The sequence below is a fragment of the Asterias amurensis genome, chromosome 14 (genome assembly GCF_032118995.1).
Source record: "Asterias amurensis chromosome 14, ASM3211899v1".
Classification (NCBI taxonomy): Eukaryota; Metazoa; Echinodermata; class Asteroidea; order Forcipulatida; family Asteriidae; genus Asterias; species Asterias amurensis.
Genome location: NC_092661.1, coordinates 18,443,439 through 18,465,499, shown reverse-complemented (window position 1 = coordinate 18,465,499; position 22,061 = coordinate 18,443,439). Strand labels below are relative to the sequence as shown.

Sequence of the window (22,061 nt, the reverse complement as noted above, 5' to 3'; positions counted from 1 at the left end):
ATGGCTCTATCTCAGACCGCTCGTGGGATCCACCCCGAATGACGGTCTTGAAGTATCAAGTGTTTGTTGTTTCATGTGTGCGTCCGAGGTGCGCAAATCTTCTATATTCGCAGGATTTTTCTCTGCGAAGTGTTCAGTTCAGTTGGCCTAAATAAAACAAGTCTCCGCCGTCAGCGAGACTATGGTATGAATCTAACACATTGGAGGCACTGGGCAAATCCTTCGAGTGTTGGAAATGAAGCGCTAGATTTTGTTTTTGACATCTGCTGATGTGAGTTAAAATGTCAAAGATGCATTTTTTTTTCCGAAGACGGCAAGCACATTATCATCTTCAATCAAATGTTAGCATTTGTGTTTTTTGACATCATTTTACGAAACTCAGAAACGTGGGAAGTAAAACAATAGTATTTAAAGGATTTGGGTACTTTTTGTAACACAAAACACAATGTCCACAGATTTACATTAAACCAGTTGCTGAGGTGCTGTATTTTTTTTTTTTTCGAAATGAGTAAAACAATGTCATGGAAATACGTTTTTACATGCTAAAATAATTTTCGTCTCATGATCACTGAGACGAAAATTATTTTCATGACATTGTTTTACTCATTTCGCAAAAACTACAGCACCTCAGCATGGAATATTTTCAGGGAAGCTTTCTACCACCATTTTCTTCAAACTTTGTAAGTTTCATGTAAATCTGTGGACATTGTGTCTTTTGTCCAACAAAAAGTACCCAGTCCCTTTAAAATGAAGGCTCCTCTTTTTTTTATACGTTCATTGTCGTTTTTTGTTTTTACAAAAAACGAATTAATAAAGTTAAGCAAAAGGTTAATGTGAATTTTGAAAAATTCTTTTTTTTGTATCATAGTTGCATTCAGCATCTTTATCGGAGATATTTTGCGGTCTTCACATCTGAATGTTAAAAACAACTCTTGAAATTAATATTTACATTAAAATGTTTTCTCAAATATATTTGATTACCGAACAAGAAACAGATAAACTACACAGTTATTGCTCATTATCAAAATTTTTAATGAAAAATCTGTATTTGAAGCACAAAATAGTTCAATATTACGAAAAAGTCCCCGGTAACAGTCTTCAATAAAAACCACAATATGGAATAATCAGATTATGGCAAATAACAACAAATAAAAACGCCTTGAAATTTGAACAGAGCCAAATAGATTGAACTCTGAGAGTAAGCTAGAAACATCGGTTAGGGTTAACGACCCTATTAGCTTTATTGAAGCAATTATGAAAGCAACTGATTGGTTATTATATAATATTCAAACCATCTTTTAGCATGCAACTTATTTTGAATAAATTTAAAAGAGGATTAAAGGAACACGTTGCCTCGGATCGGTCGAGTTGATAACCGTTTGTTATAAAATGCATATGATACGAAAGATATTTTAAAAGTAGAATATAATGATACACAAGTATCACTCTAAATGCATGGTTTTCCGTTTACCTCGTCGACAAACACGGTCGGCCATCTACGGGAGCCATAAATGGCCGACCGTGTTTGTTTGCAAAGTAAAAGGAAAACCACGCAATGTCGAGGCAAATTTGTGAGGATCATTGTGTTCCACTTTTCAAACAACTTTCTAACCATATGTATTTTACAAACGCTTTTCAAAGACCAACTCGACCGATCCAAGGCAACGTGTTCCTGTAACCTTCCAATATATAACGTGGCAATAATTATTGTTTAAGATTTTTACAAACGTGTTTATTATTATAAGAAATTAATATAATAATTACACAACAGTTGTATAGCAAACACGCATAGAGCATAATTCTGATGTCATCTAATGTACAGTAGAACATAGATGTATTAACTCAAATTCAAATGGTGAATACATTTTGATTAATACTAATATAATTAGAAGGAAATTATGCAAATGGTAAATCATTTCAAACGAGTCATGGTGAATAAACAAAATGTCATTGTCGTATAGCCAATTGACATCGTTATGGTGAAATTATGCAGAACCCGTGAGGCTGGATGGGGGTCTGACTTGCTCTGCATTACGGGCAACAATGGCTATTACTGCTATTGCATATACTAGGAACGCGACCAAAATAATCAGGGTATAGCTATTCCGTATACTAACTTATTTCACTGAAGATTCAATTCGTTTCATATGCAAATTAGAGTGAAACTAGCTTCAAATTCCTCAGTAAGCATAGTGAGACAATCCAAATACAGATTATGTAATGGAATCAGTGAATTATTTGAACATACTCAATGAAACATGGTTATGTACATAGAAACGAATAATAAGACAATAACAGAGTGCAATATTCATAGACATTGGTGTCGACTGAATGGGAAGCATGGAACTTGTTCTGATACCCACGTCATGGAATTTGGTTTTCTACAAGGCCAAATACGAGGACCAATGACGGTTACCATTTTTTTACGTCATAGCGTTATGACAATTTTATGACGTCATAGCTTTATTGTTTTTAATCTCTGTGTAAATAACAGTTATCTCTGCAGACACTCATTGTGTTTTCTGAGACAGGGAACCAAGTTCCTCTTGATGCAATTGCGCAATAATGTCTTCTACGTTGAGGTCGTCTCGCTTTGTTTCTATTCACATTTATTATTCAATTCTAAGAAGACAGCGATCTTAATTTAGAATCCGCCTGTACCTGAGTGTGTTTTAAGCCATGTATTGGCGAATTCCATTGAAATATATCTTATACAAATATTGTATGGCAATTTGAGGTGAGGTACAGCATTGGCGTTCAGAACCACATTTTACTTTTTAATCCCGAGGGTTTAGTATATTGTATTCCAAGAAATGTTTAGACAAAAATAAATATCATAAAGGTTACTTATTTTATTTACCAACCCCCCCCCCCCCCCTCTTCCACAATGTATGGATGAAAGCACTTGGACGGAAAATTTTACTAGGGATAATTTAGAGAATAAATTTGTCAAAATTAGCAGGCTGCCAATGTTGTAACTCTTTATTATTGTATTATTGTATGAGCCAGTATTTAGTTTAAAATATTTGTTTGTTCAAGTTTCGTCAGACCTTTCCCTGAATACAATGAATACGATACTTTTTATTCAGAAATGATTTTGTTAACGTGTAGAGACGAGAGCGTCTTGACAAACAAGCTATAAGGCATATAGTACAAAACAGTCGTAATTGCTCAAGCAAGGCATTATTTGAATTGTGCTTATTTAATATAAAACTTACCAAAAGCCTGTTCACAAAAAGTCGACGAATTTTATTAGGGGAAATTACTACAACGCTGCTTTTAGAGACAAAATCATCTGAAAGCTTCAGGAAAGCTTATAACGTGGTCATTATATACGCATTTTATGTTAGCTTTTTTGACTTGTGCTTATAAAGTACGTGTAACAGTCGACTCGTTGTTGGTTTATTTATTTTTCTTATGCATTTTTCTCGGGCACCACAAGGGGACGATATAATGGTTGACCACTGTTTTCGGATGTGTGTGTCCAACCCACATTGCTACAGCCAGACGGCCAGTGCTAACTTGGGTTCACCATGTACTATCGCCTTGAGTATCCTGTACAAGAAAACAAAATGAAGTTAACTTATCATAATTACTGTAATAGTGTTAGATGTACAACAACATTACATATCCAATATATATTGACAATAATTCTAAAAACAAGATACCATTGTGTCTTTTATGATCCTAATATTTCTCGGTCGCGCAGTAACGGATGCGATATTGTACGTAATCTTGTAGAATTACCCGAATCGTGTGTGCTTATTTGTTTCTTGTGCTACGCAATGACGTAAGCACCGAATACAATGTTCAAGTTATGTATCAAGGAACAATACTTGCACCTGAAATGATTAGATTTCAGCAAATGGTGACTGATATTGCGAAATGCTATCTGGACAATCATTACAAATATTCGTCATCCTCTAGGAAAGTAAAGTCAAAAGTAAAAAATACCCGTTTCTCATCAAAGCCTGTTTAGCATCTAGATGATGGAACGGTGTGTGATGCTTTTAGCAGTGGACACTTACAACAGGCGTTTGCGTTTTTATTATCATTTTTTTGTTTTATAACAACAAATTAAATAAATAAGTTATTTGACTTTTTTTTGTTTTTTTAAAACAACAAAATAAATAAATAAGTTATTTGACTTTACTGTTTTACTTTATCAAATAGCGCCCTTCAAATAGCAACGTTATGTGCAAGGTGTTTATACACAAGATGCAATGTAACTTGTGAGTAAATCACAACCTTGACCACAGAATCACAGTTAATGAATGCAACTCCAGAATGTGTAACTACATTTGCTCGGTGCTTGCTTTCAATAAAATTATTTTATTATAGCTTGACACGCAGAGACAAAACGAACAAGAAAAGCCATGAATTATGTTGATAGATGGCGCTGATTTATAAGGATTTGGTTCGAGAAATATCACGAGACTTCGCAATGCAAGGTAAAAGTATGATGAATTTCCTCGTTGTATTAGCTTGATAAGAAGTCGGGTGCCAGACGTGTCTTGGGGCACGATTGAAACATTTATTGATGTCATTGATTTTGTTATTTTGGCTGATGTGGAAAGGGTATTCCTGACAGGATTTTTTTAACTAGGCTTAAATTGATTGCCAATGTCATTGGTATACTATTGTTGACCATTGGAACATAATAACATCCTTTGTCTTTGTATTTACTCTTATTATAATAATGCCACACTGAGCTGCAAACCAAATCAAGCCAAACCAAATAAGGTGATTTTTGTTTGTGTGCGTGTTACAAGTCTGTGTTTTAGATTTAAAGGTGACATAATGTGCTGTGGCTTATAGTAGTCGAGTCACCGTAATACAAACACCGGTGGGATTGGTGATCTCTCGTTCAGTACATTGCCTTTAAGGAAAAATGCATGCCTTCCCTTTTCAAAGTTGTGTTGTCGTGTCGGTGTTGTTTTTTCGACTGGATAAGAATAAAAGTGTGCTTATTTATAGTTCTCATGAATGGGCAACTGTTTCGTCAGTTGCAATTCAAATTTGTATTCTCGTGTATGTTTGTTTCATCTATCAAACCACTTCTTACCGTTGTCATTCTCATAAACTGAGTCACTGGTGTCCGTCCTTTGGCGAGGCCGAGCGTACTCCTGATTGTAAGGCACCTGGAGCGCATTGTCCTGATTTTCACTGATTCCAAGGACTGGTATCCCGACTCCACACGCACCCATCCCACCGGCTGCCAAGTGACCTCTGAGGTCATGGTTGGGCGAGGCTTCCTTAGCAACGCTTGGTAACCGGATGTCAGCCCGTGAACCTCGATCGTTGAGATTCCTCTCCGTCAGGAGGTAGAGTTTTTTGGTAATATCGGTCCCGATGATGTTACTGAAGACTTGTTTTAGGTAGGGCTGGGTTTCTAGAAACTGTTTCAGGTTATCACGTTGCCAGCACATGTAACGGCAGTAGGTAGTGGCAGTCAGTGTAACCTGAAGGAACAATCAAAAGAAACTTGTTCAAGACTCTATAGTGTTTTTGCAGGGAATGTCTAATGCAAGGCTGATGATCAAATACTGAATCACTTTTCTGAAGTTTTGTAAAAAGTAAAAATAAACAAAGAATTAAATTTCCATTTATCAATGATTGTTTTGTGTTTACTCCATCAATTAACTTTCTAATATATGTTAAATTTAGGTGGGTTAGAATCCCACCCGAGTAATACTGAGTATACAGTGCTAACACACATCGATGTATATGGGTAAAACCATGAATATTAATTAACAGTCTCCTGACGATGACTAGAGCAAGCTAGTCGAAACGTTGAGACCAATTTCAGAACTGACGCCGCGGCAGTACAGTTAATTACGATGCTATAAGCTAAAGTAGTAGTCCAGTCTAATTTCTATACCATCCGCCCTGGTAATAGTTAAAAACAGGACAGTTCTTTTCAGAAGTGAGAAGTCTCCCGAACCTCCGATTATCTACTCCACGGCAGTAGAATAAAGCAAGACAGTTCCCTAAGAACAACTCTACCCGGCAAGTAGATACACACATGGTGTTACCGCAAACCAAATATACATTGATACCTCACCATGCAATGCCTCAAATCCTATAATCAACTTTCTCTTAACCTTTTTTGATAGATATATTGGAATATTGTTCAGACACCGAAAAACAATCTAAACCAGCACAAAGAAGTTGCTGAACCAAATAATTGAATCTTGACCCCAAAATAGATTACAAATATTACATAAACTCAAAAGAGATGTTTTTCCAGCAACCTTTACCGCCCTCGTTTTGAATGTGTTGCTCCCCCCCCCCCCCCGATAGCATCATCAGATGAATCCCACCCATCCGTTATATTATTGACGCAGTTGAACCGCTGGCGAGGTTATTGTGTTGACCGCAGACCCTCATGTCAACATCTGTTATTGTGATCATCAGATATTAATTAGTGAGTAGAACAACCTTCACTTTTGGAGTAAATGATTAACAACGTGTGGCTACATCATTGAAAATCTGGAGAATTCCTGTGTGTGGGTGTGAGATGAAGATTATCGGCCCAGACGTGTATCTCTAAATTCTATACTTCTGTCTATAATTCTGTCTGTTTCAGAATACAGCATCTTGTCCTCTCAGAACAGATTAGTGTCGCCTTAATTTGAGAACAAATATTTTAAGCATTGTGTAGTGCCTTATTAGGCCCTATATACGCCTTGTTTAAACTGTCAAGTTGACCATGTAGTGTTAGTATGGACACTCACATGGTTTAGTGAAGTGTTTTCGTGTTATCCCCACCCCACACCTCTTTTCATCTGTTCTTGTCTTCATTAGCCACTATTCCCGGTGGCAAGGTGAAAGAGCCCAGTGACGGCCAACCTATACATGACATTTATATTTGGTTCAATTAATCTACCTGTGTTTATGACAGGTTTTAGAAGTTTCAATTACAAATTCAAGGGCAGAGTGGGAGAGAAATAACTTAAAAAGTCCAAACAAATTGGAAACCGAATCTCAAGGTTCATCCATCACTAAACAGTTTCAACACAAAACGTCCTCAAGGACTGTCTGCATGTCGGACGGACTCGGATATCTCGTTAAAACAAACACGAATTGGGGAAGAAACCACAGGAAAACATCCCGTATCTCATTTCCCTTCGAGCCACTCGAAAGGAGGATTGTTGTTTCTCCGACTCAAGGATCCTTTCAAACTTCCTCTGTGAGGCAACCGTCTTAAAGAGATGGTACAAATTTATATCTGGCTGGACAATATTCCACTCAACCATTGTCCAAAAACGGTACCTACCCCATGCAGAAATCTTAAGGGACATTGAGGAAAGACCAATCCAATCCTTAAGTATGAAGAAAATTGTATATTTGCATTTTACTATAGATCTCAAGAGATTTCACAACATTGGTTTCCGACTATTCTTATCTTCAAGAAAGACTGGGTCCTATACACCTTTATAATTATGGCTCTCCCAAACGCAATGGGTATTTCAATTATAAACGTGATCTACACGTGATGATTTTGAATGACATGTTCTTCTGGCCCGTCCGAGTTGGTCTTTCGTTTATTCTTTCACTCTGTCTTTAAGCCACGGAATGCACTGAGATCGATGCTTTAATGTATGGAAACCATTGGTTATATTTAAAGACGGAATAACACGGCTTAACCACGAGAAAGGTTCATAACAACGAAAAGTACACCACTAGAGACAGCAATAACCTACTGAAATATTCCGCCCAAGATTCATATCAAAAGTCAAAACAACCCGCAGCAGTTCGCAACAAGGGAAATTGAAAAAGCACCCTATGAATAACTTACATGTGGATGTATTTACAGAGACCTGCCGCTTCTACATTCAGTCTAGACACACAAGTTCATCAAACAAGCCACAGATTTTCCAGGGCACCTTTGCTGACCTTTTTAATGAACAAGAAGTCAAACTGATGCCCTCTGGATTTTTGTAGACGGTCCAGAAATTCTTAAATCCCCAAGTGATCGAGGTATTCCATTTAGTCACTCTATTGACATAAGAATAACATCCTAAAGATATTGTGAAACCTCTGAAAATCTGAACTCGTCATGCAGTTACTAAAAACCTGGGAATGCCAAGCGTGTTTGGTATTCCAGATTGGAAAGAAAAGAAAAAAAACACAACCTCGATCCCATTCAATATCATTCCACTATGCACCCCTGACTCATTCACTCAAATAAAATAATCGTCGCAAACTTCATTTGTGCTGGAGATTAGTCACTCATACATCGTACTCGGACTGTTCCAAAGCCAAGATTGACTTGGAAATAGTCTGGCCTCTTTGTGTATGGTACAAAGCCGTGATGGTAATTAGGGAACTAATCAAAGATGGCTGCGGCAAAGTAATGACGTTGAACTCAAGACTTGTATAGGAGTTAGTCTAACAGTTTTTAAAATCACTTTTACACAAGTTTCCCGGGGAAACTGCGCCACCAGATAGTGTATATAACGGGCACAGTGTGACAACAGAAAACTTTGCCTACGTATACAAGTCCATTTGTTTAAGCAAAAAACTTAACAGGATAACGACTATAAAGGGGTTTTGGTTGATATTTCTGCTGAGATGAATTGTGTATGTATAACATGCTTGGTTTATCATGGCATGCAATGTTGTTTTTGTAAACTCAATGGGGCTGCTTACAATAGATATGGGGTTTCCTTTTTTGGTATCATGACTACGATGTGCATAGCTGCATCATGGAAGCAGCTGGTCATACGGCGACCCGATGCACCAAACATTACACTCTTGTTGATAGATCTACCGCCTCTTAATTGCAGTAATGATGTCCGTAACGGCTGGGCTTCAGAGCCTGGGTTTTGAGTGATTACATTCGTGGCTTCATTACAAAGTTGCACATTATAACAAACCCTTACCACGCAATAATAATTATAAACCTTTGCCCTATGGGGCCGCCATCTTGGATTTTCAAAATGAGCCGCTTTTGTAAAACTGCTTTTGTATGTTTCCCTTTTTAAACTTAAGAATATGATCCGTTATCTACTTACTTCGTAAAAGCATATACGATCATGAAGGAAATTATTAGTGATTGATACTAAGTTTCCTACATGATACACTCAGCCAAAGTTCCGATCATTCCCGCTATGGAAAAGATAGATCTTGAAGACACTGGACACTATTTGTAATTACTCAAAATAATTGTAAGCATACAAAACTTACTTGGTAACAAACAATGAAGAGCTGTTGAAAGTATAAAACATTGTGAGAAACGGCTCCCTCTGAGGTAACATAGTTTTTGAGAACGAGTGAATTTCTCACCTAATAGGCATCTGAAAACAATCAAATATTGTGGAACAATTGTGGGATTTTTCTCCGTTCATTATCCTCTTGCAACTTCGATGACCAAATGAGTCAAAATTTTCACAGATTTTGTATCTGATGCATATGTTGGGATACACGAAGTGAGAGTACTGGTCTTTGACAATACCAAAGGTGCCCAGTGCCTTTAAATTTGTCTTCATTTCTACGACTGCTTTCAGAGATATTCCCGTTGCTCCTTTTGAAGAAACTCTTGGCATTTAGCTTTGAATATGTCGTTCTAGTCATTTACAATAGATCAATTGTTCACTTGATTTTATGGAACAGAAGAAGGAACACTTTAAATGTAACTTGATGTCCTCGAATTATTATAATTCAGTCATTTCATTTCGCTTCAAAGTGAAGTCTATTCACATGGTACTCTTGAAATCAATTGTACAAAATATCTGAAATCATTGATGGGTATACGTCATTCAAATGATTTGATCTTAGTATGAATCGTTGAATGACATATATTTTTTCCTTGACATAATTAAATTTAAAAGGAATAATTTAAATAGAAGGATTCAGAGGCATGTCCCAGATCATAGTCAAGACCTAAAGTAGTCAACTGTTTTCAATTCGATTGACAAAAAAAAAAAAAACACTTTAATTTTGATAATAAAATATTTCCAGGTCAACAATAACGCAGGATTGCATGTTTCAGCGCCCAATTGTCTCATAAAAAGTAAATCAACCAACATTCTTATAGTTGAACATCGAATGCTCTTTGTGGTGAGTCTAGTCTGGATGAGTATTCGCCCGTCGAGACTTTAATGGGGCTATATCCATCTTCCACAAACCTGCTATACCTAATTTAAAAGAGCATCAGCTTTACTCCAAGTTTAATTGTCCATTCATTTGAATTTTTCAATCAATCATCTCTGACTAAATTTGTTATTTTTGTGCTTGCAGGTTTAAGTGTTAAAGGTTGCAACAAATTTCAAATATCAAATATCAAATATTTTTGCTCAGATCTGTCAAGATCCAGGGAACGCTTGAATGTTGTTTGAGTGATCTTATAGTTGCAGTTCATTTTTTGTTGGACTTGAACTAGTCTCACCTGAAAATTGTCGCTCGTCTCATTCTGGCTGAATGATTCCCACTCTGGCGAGTCTAAAAACTGTTTTTCTTGGATGTTGTGAAGAAAATCTCCATCGGAAAATACTTTAACCCTGTAAACAATAAGAAAGGAAGAAAAATAACATGAATATTGTTGTCTCTGCGTGCAGAGGAACGATGTGGAAGGGATACCAGCGACCTCTGTCATTGGTCCGAAGTATTTTAAACACAAAACGCACCTTTAATATAAGTGTTTTGAGGTTAAAAAACAAACAGTTTGTATTATTTCTTGGTTTTAAGAAGGTCTTCAATAAAAATATCTCGAATTAATCTTAATATATGCAGTCACCAATGTAAAACAAGTATTTTTGGAAGGGGAAAATCGTACGGTTAATATTCGTGGCTTAGTGTGGTTGCTTCCTAGATGGAACATTATGTATTTTCTAACAATTTAATCAATAAATTAAATTTCATGAGCGCATCTTGTCATTGGCTAACATCTCTTTATGAGCAAAAAGTTCACACGACCTTTACTATCCATTTAAAAAATCATCTGCACTTTTAATACACAATATTAATCCCGCAACTGTCTTGTAGACAGCAATGTTTGACCTTAATAGGGCATGCCGTTATTGCTCGCCTCTGTGGTCGAGAGCAGTTTTAGACCACACAATTCCTGGAAGTTTTTAAAGCAGGCATTTCAATAAAGAGGGTGGAATTTATTTGAAAAGGCGGGACTCCTTCTCGTTGACGGATCTCCCAGTTGGCTGCATCGGCCATTTTGTTTTCTGTATAGCGTCACACAATGTAGTGTAATTACGCCATAAGGGTTATCTCCAGCCTCATTCAGTGATGCCACGGGAAAGGTGCATATCACGACTGCAAATAAAAGTAGATTGCACCTTACACAGTTTCCCAACTGATTTATAATATAGATTACACTTTTAGACAAGTTCATGCAGGGAGTTTGTCCCTTGGGAGTCGCCTGGAATCCTGCCCAGGGAAATACAAATTGAACTACTTAAAGCGGATGCTTGGGCACCAGTCTGTAAAATGAATTTCCAATGTGCTGATAGTTACACAAAATAAATCAACTGTTGAACACTGAAATTGATATTTAAATAATGTATTGTAAATAATTTAATTAATGAAATCAATAATATAAACTTCTGGTTTTTACCCATACACCGATGTGCGTTATATCACTGTATACTTAATTTTTGGTTTTCACCACACATCGGTGTATGGGTAAAAACCAAAAATTAATATTCTTTATCCCCGATGCAAATTTAACATCCATTAGAAATCAGTAATGTTGACATGACTGTTTTCATCTTCTGTAATTTGTCTCCTTGCGCGCCAGTAATGAGAAAACTGTCTATGCACCTACCCCTTTGTCCTTGCTCCAAATAAATAATACACTTTCCCAGGGCAAAAGAATGAGAGTTTCCAGTTTCAACTGGCTCCAACTTCTGCAATTGTGCTCGCTCAAACGCGTCTTTTATGTATCGAATCTTTCTAGTCTCATACGAAACTGTGCAAGATCTCTTTACATCATGGAAAATTGCCTGGCACACTTTAATGGTGATTCTAAAGCTATACACACACAAAAATCCAATCACATTGAATCCGAAATAGTGCAGTAAAATGGGGGTGTTTGCACTTCCCTCTGGATCAGATAATTTATTTTTAAAGACATCACTGTTGCTTTGAAGAAGTTTTTTCGTTCGAATGGTCTAGATTTAAAAAAAAAAAACGTAATCACAACCTGCAAATATTTACTTTTTAGCAATTGTGCTTGTTATGAAAACAGCATGGAATTGTTAAAGGCGTGTGTCAGTTTTTCACTTGCAAACTAGATCATATTTACACGAACAGGGCAGACATTTCCCCCATTTTGTTTTCTCGATAGAATCAAAATGATACCACCTCTTTAAAGATGTTCTGTATTTACCAAAACTCCAGAGGGACTAAAAATGTGGACACTTTCCAAGTTTTTCAAATCTCTTTGGAAATTGAAAGGTATCCAGCCGCGATTATTTTAATTCCGGTGCCAGCTATCTTACTTTAATAGTGATACTGTAACACGAGCATGGAGCAGGAAATTAGAAAACAGTAACCCAGGCACGAGATTGAACTCCTTTAACAAAATCGCCCGGGAATTGGACTCCGGATTCGTGCTAACTGAATAGAGAAGATGAATTAAGCGAGAGACTAAAGTATTGACTCCATTCTTGTAACGTCTTCTCATCTGTAATCGTGTATGTAGGACGGAAGAAACGCCACGAACTTTCCTTTAAATGCATGGTAACAACGTTGTTATCAAATCAATGGGTATCTTGGTTGGGTAAGAACCTCAAAGGAACTATTGTTGACATGTTTCAGAGTCTAAATTAAGCACGGAAACAAAGACAGGGGAAAACTCCTTAATATTCAGACACGTGCGATACAGTAAATCGAGGGCTTCCCGACACCACAGTGAGACAAGAAACGACTATACCGGTATGGGTTTACAAAACTATTTTGTTACAAAATGAAATAAGTATTCGCTATTATTCACTAATAACTATCCGATAAACAAAACTAAATGCAGCTCTCATAAATTTCCCGTGAGAAGAGTAAAATATATCTTCCTTATGTCGGAGAATGCATAAATACTGCCTTGTTGTATGTGGTTGTATTTGAGAAAAGTTAAAGAGCCAATAAAGGATGATCTCAATATGTCAACTATTACCTTTTTATGGCCAAATAGACATCGCAGATACCGGTTAATAATCATTTTACTCTAAAAATTTGCATTTAGTAATAAATAACTCGAGTCAAAAATGCACCCGGCCGCACGGATTTTTCAGCCGAGAGTCAAAACGGCTTAACATCTATTATAATGACCCTGGACGCCAGTGACGAATTTCCCCTATTGGTTTTGAACACAGTTCTCCAGCTTTGGCATTTCCACACCAAATAGCCGCCACTGACGTCACGATTCCTTTGTCGCGCGGGTTTGTTTGACCCCACGTTTTTCAGAAATTTGGCTTGGGGCGTTCTGGAGAAAAAAAAACATTTTTACCATGTTTAACATGAGGTAAGAGACTCGTTATACTTTTTATGTTTCCTGGATGGACTGCAGCTGTTAGAAAACTCTATATATTTGAGATCATCCTTTATTGGCTGTTTAAAGGGAGCTATATAACGGTATTTGTTTGATTGTGTTTGTCTTTTGAAGGACTGGTGGTGGTGTGTTCATTTCACTGTACCTAAGTAATGTTGCAAATGATTTAGACTAGAGGAACTTACCATGAGTGTGTTGGTAACTACATTGCAATCATATAAAACATTTGGAAAAGAGTTGAGAATCACTATCGTATGACTGTTTCACGGTGGCCATTTTGTTTGCATTTGTTGTAACGTCGTTGTCGATGAAATGACTCTAGTATCTAGGTCTGATACACTTACTTTCCAAAGATGACAATTGAGAGTCTATTGCAAGGCGTCCTTCCCTGCTCAGCATAATGTTCACCGATCTTCAAGGAGCTAGTTTTACCAATGTCACATAAATTCCTATAGACGCTACGAGGCACCTGGAACGGCTTGAAGACGGCATTGTATAAGTCCCTCTCTTCTCTTGTAAACTGGACGGGTCGGACCTGGTACCCGAGATACCCAGCATGGCAGATATTGAGAAGACAGAAGACAAGATTCCAGGCGAAGACATCCATGGCGCAGATGTACAGTAAACCCCATAGGGACAAAGTGAGGAAACCAAAGCTCAGGAAAGCGTGCATGACAAACATGGCAGCGAAGCCAGTGGATGGAGCAAGGTAGCCTAAGACGAAGAGCAGACATGCCACTTGGAAGACGATGCTCTGGATGGGCTCCCATAGACCGGTGCATCCTGACCCGGGTAGGACCGCATCCACACCTGGCGATATCCCAGTCCATGGAAAAGTTGTTGGGGTGAAGATGTCACCCGGGGTCGGAGCGGTTGACCCGGACAGTAGCAACATGTTCAGGCTTCACTATATGGCTTTCGTGATTTCGGTATCTCCTGGTGTTTTCCACTTTAAAGATAAATTCTTGTTATCTGTGAAAAGAAAATGTGAAGGAATCACTTACTTTAATTCAGTTTTGAGATTTTGTTTTTGAACTACGGCTATACGAAACTTTTTTAGGAAGAATTCGTTTTCAATGCAGTTGGTGAAAAACGTAAATAGCCCATATTATAATAATTAATTTTCACAAGTTGCAATGCGTTTTCAACCTTGGCTAATATTGCAAGTAGGTTGATTTATTAAAATGTCAAATTAGGGTGTCGGTGGGCCGTGAGACGTCCCCTGGTCACAGCTGCCAAGCTTGATCACTCAAGTCAATTAAACAAAAAAATCACCAAAGACCTTTAAAATCTTCCCATTACATCTCCACACTTACACGAGATGAGTGTCAAGATAAATTGAAAACTGACAGAAGAGGTATGTCTTCCACACGCTGCGCTGGTTGGTTCTCGCACTCTACCAACTCCAAGCCAATTGGCAATTATCTCCTAGTAGTGTCCGGAGGGAGATATAATCTCGAGGTACTAATTTCTTGTGTCTTGTCTTCAAGCTCGATACACAGATGAAGTGTGATATCAATCATTCACGGTTTTCTAAATGATCTGTATCTTGGGGTGGGGTTGTTTGGAGTGTTTGGGGGTGTTTGGGGGTGTTTGGGGGTGTTTGGGGGTGTTTGGGGTGTTTGGGGTGTTTGGGGTGTTTGGGGTGTTTGGGGGTGTTTGGGGTGTTTGGGGTGTTTGGGGGTGTTTGGGGGTGTTTGGGGTGTTTGGGGTGTTTGTGGTGTTTGGGGTGTTTGGGTTGTTTGTGGTGTTTTCCTTGGGATGTTTAAACGTTACACTGTGCCACAAAATGTATAGGGACTTGAAACACTATGTGGACTTACACACATCCACACGGTGTTTTTATAGAATAAATGAATGTCTCAGTGTATGCAACACAGCTGTGTGTGGTGAGGGTGTGGAATGATATCCATAACAATACTTAAGGGTCAGAGTTGACTCTGGTTGTGGTCAAAATTACCCACATCTAAATTCACATGACAAGGTTATCGCGAAATGTCTTCAAAATCTCATGAGATGTTTTGGAATACAGTGTAACATTACACATCAGTGTTGGACCTTTCATTTATTCGTATAAATAGCTGCTTGTGATTTGTAAACCCACAGGTGATGCCTTATTTCAACTCGCTAATAATACATAAATGAATCCCATGAGCCATTTAAAGGAACACGTTGCCTTGGATCGGTCGAGTTGGTCTTTGAAAAGTGCTTGAAACCGTTTGTTACAAAATGCATATGGTTAGAAAGATAACTTAAAAGTAAAATATAATGATCCACACAAACATGCCTCGGAATTTCACGGTTTTCCTTTTACGTCGCGAAGAAACACGGTCGGCCATTTATGGGAGTCAAAAATTTGACTCCCATAAATGGCCGACCGTGTTAGTCGACGAGGTAAAAGGAAAACCACGCAATTTCTAACCATATGCATTTTATAACAAACGGTTACAAACGATTTTCATAGACCAACTCGTCCGATCCAAGGCAACGTGTTCCTTTAAGTACAGTACACCACGTTGACCATTTGGGGGTTGATATTATAGGCGTCTTGCCTTCTTTCCATCCACCATTATTTCCTTGTAGAGTTAAATGTTAACCCTCGACCCTTGAAACCAATCATCTTCAGCACACAAACCTAAACTTTGTGTGGACTTTGGTATAGGCACTTGGGGTTTGATCCAACGGTATATACGTATTGGGTTTTATCAGCAGCGATTAAATTCAGCCAGGTACTCTGTAGCATATCTTAACAAATATGAGCTGGCTGTCAAACCGATAACGGTTGGTTTGTTTTGTGAAATTGATGGCCTATAGAAGTGAAGAGTGTAGGTTTTACCTGTAAAGTGGTTTGTTTGGTCATATAATTTGAGAAAGCCATCGTTTCGCGGGATACCAGAACCTGGTATACTGCATAATGTTGTGCCATGATGTCGCCCTGGTTTTTATATAAAACTTGCAATCTTCCCCCATCCTCTTTTTGTTCTTATAGGATAAGCAATGTCAGTGTATAGCTTAAAAATAAGTTTGGGTAAAACTGTTAAAAAAAGAATTGCAATATCTTTTCAAATAGTTGTATATCCTTGCTGCGTGTTTCGATGTCGGGCACATTTAAACGGACACAGAAAACACAGTGGGATTGTATATATGGAAGGAGAGACGCTGAGTTGTTAAAATTGATGTATGCCTAAGACGTTGGTCCAGTTTCAAAGTGCTATTTTAACATAGGTAAATAATGTTCAATATATGGGCTTTACTGCTTCTCTTATAGCTTTATACCTTTTAAACAGTTATTTTCAGGCAGCAATGATAACCTTTAGCGCATTACCGAGTAACAGAATCTCTTCACCATAAATATTTAACCTACTTCCATAACACCGAGCTCTCAATCCCAATCCAACCGGAATTCATTTTTATCTTAAAAGGCCGACATCTTGGAATCTAATATGTACCGGCAAGAAGGTGTTTGTTATGGAAGGGGCTTCGTTGCCATGGTTACTAAGAGATAACTCCATGGAACTGGACTCACTGCCCTATATCTACACTCAGTCGAAACATCGCTTGGTTGCGTACATAAAATCAGTGTCCTCGGGAAAATGAATACAACTTTCCATGCAGAAACTCATCTTTATATTATTTATTCATAAATATTTTTTCAGGGTTATTTTTTTTTTCTGTGGAGTAGGCAATTCTTCTATGCTCGATCTGTGCTGGTTTCCATTCCAAAAACAAAATTACTCGCAATTGTCAGTAAATGGTGTCTTTTCTGTGGTAGCCATTTCTGAGCTAATATTTTAAAAATAATTTATGTAGCTCGTCATAGGTTCTTTACCAATGTTTGTGTCGATTTCACACATCAAGAAAGAAAGATTCGACGTCATTAACATTTTTATTTTAGGTATATTTCAAATTGTGACCGAGTGTTTCGTGCCAGCACCCTCTTTGGTTCCTAATACAATTAAGTAATATGATATATTCTTACCCATTTGGGTCTGCTACTAAATTGACTTGTTAATGTAACTTGTCAAAAACATTGAGACATGTGATTCCCCATGACTATTAGGATGTACCCAATTTCATGGGTAATTTACCTGGTCACACCGCTGTGAGGTGTGATACTGAATGACCTGCTTGAAAACGATGTGAGCACAGCCCAATATAGGAGCTGGTCAGAGTGTTACAAGTAACATTCAATAAATTCAACAAATACTGTGTGACAAATTGACAAATCGTTCCTTCTTAAAAGTGACTTGTGTTGTATGAATAGCTGAACTTTTTTCATAACTTTGTTTCTGCACTTTCCCTAACAAAAAATCACTGCAATACGGCAACTCCAAAAGGCCAAAACATAATGTATTCGTAAGCAAAATGTCAACAGCTGTCATTATTAGCCGATTTGATACATTTTTGCGCAAAGCAAAATATGCACTGATTATTTTTAATATGATTATCAGAGAAGTCCCCCAAGACACAGAAAAACACAGGTCTCTAAGTCCTGTAAGATTTTAGTATAATTCGGTTGTCATAGTAACGAGTGAACGTCAATAGTGCCATTTCGGGTTGTTTTCTCATTTATGCCTTCAGCATCTTCGGCCCAGACTATCATTACAGTTAAGGGTCGCCGACGTGGATGTATCAAATCTTACAGAATTGTTTATTTTAACAATATTAGGCCCTAAGGTGTAATAATAATACTACATTTTACTTTGTTCTTGAAACCAATCTTAAAGCATCCGATTATGAATTCAAGAAGAAAATCAACACAAATAATCTGGTGAGGTAAATCCAGATATTATTTTACTCTTTAAAGGGAAAATTCTTATTAGATTGACAGCAGTTGAATGTATACCCATATGATACCCACTGATCTCTATATTATACTGTCAGTATGACCATGCTCCCAGCTGTGGTATAATAGAGATCAGTGAGTGTTCCACGCTGGTATTTGATTCCGGGTTTGGACATACATCTAACAGATACATGTTATTGTTCATGCAATAATTTAGAAGAAGAAAAATCTTAGTAATATTAGAGTAGCCTACATGTACTTAAAGACAGTGTACACTATTGGTAATTGTCAAAGACCAGTCTTCCCACTCGGTGTATCTCAACATATGCATAAAATAACAAACCTGTGAAAATTTGAGCTCGATTGGTCGTCGGAGTTGCGAGATATTATTGAAAAAAAAAAACACCCTTGTCACACGAAGTTGTGTGCTTTCAGAAGCTTGATTTCGAGACCTCAAATTCTAAACTTGAGGTCTCGAAATCAAATTCGTGGAAAATTACTTCTTTCTCGAAAACTACGTTACTTCAGATGAAGCCGTTTCTCACAATGTTTTATACTATCAACCTCTCCCCATTACTCGTTACCAAGTGAGGTTTTATGCTGATAATTATTTTGTGTAATTACCAATAGTGTCCACTGCCTTTAAAACAACACCACAATATACTTAATAAAGTGGACTTTGTGAACGGTTTATTCCGATTCCTATGGTTGTACAATAACAATCAATTCATTCACAAGGAAGACACGGTTATCGTGTCGTTGTATTCTATTATAAATTCGATAACCTGTGTTCGAGTGATGCTGTTTCGGTTCCATAATTAAGAATGTTCGTCGAATCGTGTGCGCTTATTAAAGGTTATCCATCAATGAACAAACAGTTTGTCTCGCCACTTTCCACCGATGTAATTACATTATGCCGTAATAAGGAGGGTAATTTTTTAAACACATGATTCGTCAACCTCTTTTTATTAGAATTTTGATTTAATTTTAGTCTCGGTCTTTGGATTTGATTGAGTTTGGTTTCATTTCCCACAGGTGGGCCTATAAATAACTAATCAAAATTAAAACGGTTACAGTTGAGTTCCTTCTTAAAATCCACAATATGTGAGTGGCATCCCCCCCCCCCCTCTTGTGTCATTGCTGTGCGCTCGTGGACTGTTAGGAAATTGTCACATAATTTTAGTGGGAGTACTTTCAGTACAAGAGGAAAAAAGTGTGTTTAAAGGAACACGTTGCCTTTGATCGGTCGAGTTGGTCTTTGAAAAGCGTTTGTAACCGTTTGTTATAAAATGCATAAGGTTAGAAAGATAATTTAAAAGTAGAGTACAATGATCCACACAAATTTGCCTCGAAGTTGCGTGGTTTTCCTTTTACTTTGCGAACTAACACGGTCGGCCATTTATGGGAGTCAAATTTTTGACTCCCATAAATGGCCGACCGTGTTGGTCGACGAGGTAAAAGGAAAACCACGCAATTTCGAGTGATACTTGTGTGGATCATTATATTCTATTTTTAAAATATCTTTCTAGACATATCCATTTTATAACAAACGGTTACTAACGCTTTTCAAAGACCAACTCGACCGATCCAAGGCAACGTGTTCCTTAAGGTACGGGGGCATTGGGGCGGGGTATCCACTGTCCCATATCGTGCCCGTTATCAAATCAACCCCTTATCCAATGTAAGTCTCACATCTATTGCCGTGTATGGGTCTGACGTGACACAAACAAACTCATAACATTTTAACATTAATATTTACATTTCTAAATTCACAATTTTCTTGAATTGTTTAATGTTTTCAACTCCAGTTTTTCTTTGAAATTTCAAATAATATTGGCAAAGTTTAACTTTTTAGAACTGCACGAGGAGAGACCCTCGACCCATTCAGCTTTGCTTTTAACGATACAAAAGTAATACGGGAATAAGGATGGCACGGTATGTTAAGTGAGTTGAAAACAATTGCAACATACAGTTGGCCTGCACTATCCAGCCACACTCACATTCTCTCATTCTCTTGCTCTAGCTGTGATGTTAATATTACATGTATTCAGCAAACCATGCAAGAAGGAAATATAATACACGTGTAACATTGCGTGCCATAAAGTGCATTGCAGATATATTTACGTGTGATCTTTGGAATGACTCAAAACATTCGTTGAAATAATTGTTTTCCAACCATTAAAAATGTTGGATGAATTAGCAATTCATTATGAGAAAACATGTAGTTTGTTTGTTATGTCAGCAAAAGGCTCTCCACCCGTGAGTCGTGTCAGATTACAAGTTAATGCCTGTTTTGTAAATTATGCGATCATTGCTATCAGTCATTAATTGATTGTTTTTAGGAATTTTGTCCATAATTTTCATCATTTAAGATTGTACTTGACAAGTCCCCCAATGCCCGCATCCCGTAGGGCTTGTTTTACGTACCTGGTAAAAAGCACTGTCACTCAACGTCCAGCTTCCTGCTTTATACTATGATGACAAACTCATCATTGAACTATGATCGTCTGATCTTAGTACAATCATGATTTCTCTCCTCGCCACCACGTCGCTTTCCCGCCAAATCCGTTCGTTTCCCGCTCTCAGTATATACCCTCAGTCAATAAGAGAAATGAAACGTAAACCGTGACAAAGCATTGAACCTTCACCCCTAACTCTCCCCCACGCGATTGTTCATTAAAGATGCTTGCGTCCAAACATTCTATATGACTGCTCAGCGTTGTCACTGATGGGTTTCAGATGATAGTGATGGGTCTCACTGATACTAGTTAAGCAAATATTGTCGTTTCTTCCCCCTTCCCGCTGTTCTACTGATATCGAAGCTGTGGAGATACAGCCAATGAAGGTTGCTTCAGCATATTCACTCCAGAGTATGCAGTTGCTATGGGAAGTATTTGGATAATCTCGGATGTGGCTGACTGCTGTAGAGACGAACAGTCGTTTAACCAATTATATTGGTTTGCCTTCTCGGCCAAGCTCGGCCGGCATTCCATGTTACACCGACCCTTGCCACCGTAATGTCACGGCGACTTCAGAAAACAAATATCAACAACTGCAAGCAGCCTGAGGATTTCATAGTTTCTTGCAATTGTCCTGCTTTAAAAAAAAAGGTACAAATATTGAAAACTATTGATGTAATTGCTTCTCAAACCATGAGAAAGCCTCAAACTGTCCCCGAACCTCACCGGAAGTGGCATGGAGGATAACCGCAAGGGAGTTGAACCTCAATTAGTCTAATAATAATAATAATACACGGGTTTTATATAGCGCTTTTTCACGGGGTGTCTCAAAGCGCTTCCGACATTTAGAGGTTTAACTTTTGTATGGCCACACGAGGTACCTTTACACGAAGTGGACAGAGGGTGTGGGGGAACGACACACATGACCCCGGGGAGGCAGCTTAACGCACAGTTGATTCAGATCAATTTTCAAACCACTGCGAGCTCAACTTGACATTTTCGCTTCCGTTTCTTTGAAACTAAAAACGGCTGATGGCTAGTTGCTAGTTCCCTAGTCTGACAAATTATGTAAAGGTCCTCTGATAAAGCTCATTGTGCATTTCAAAATGAAACTTAGGTTAGGATTTCTACAAAACCAACTGTAAATTTAAATTCATACTATTAGACCGGTAACTATAAGTTGTTTGAAATTGTAACGTAAAGTTATCACTTTAGTACCTATACTTTTTGTTAAAAATTACGTCTTTTTGTCTAAATACATTGGAATCTTACACCATGATTACTGATACTAGTATAGTCGGCGGCCCAAAGTTTG

At 37.7% G+C, this 22,061-nt stretch overlaps 1 protein-coding gene across 1 annotated transcript; it reads right to left on the bottom strand.

The window, feature by feature from the left end:
- Positions 1-1,082: 1,082 nt before the first annotated feature.
- Positions 1,083-21,155, bottom strand: LOC139947579 (popeye domain-containing protein 3-like). Its single transcript, XM_071945520.1, has 5 exons — positions 20,715-21,155; positions 13,846-14,473; positions 10,394-10,505; positions 5,066-5,462; positions 1,083-3,555 (listed from the first exon to the last, which is right to left on the bottom strand). The coding sequence occupies exons 2-5, from the start codon at positions 14,394-14,396 to the stop codon at positions 3,539-3,541; spliced, it is 1,077 nt and encodes a 358-aa protein (XP_071801621.1). The 5' UTR covers positions 14,397-14,473; positions 20,715-21,155; the 3' UTR covers positions 1,083-3,538.
- Positions 21,156-22,061: the final 906 nt, after the last annotated feature.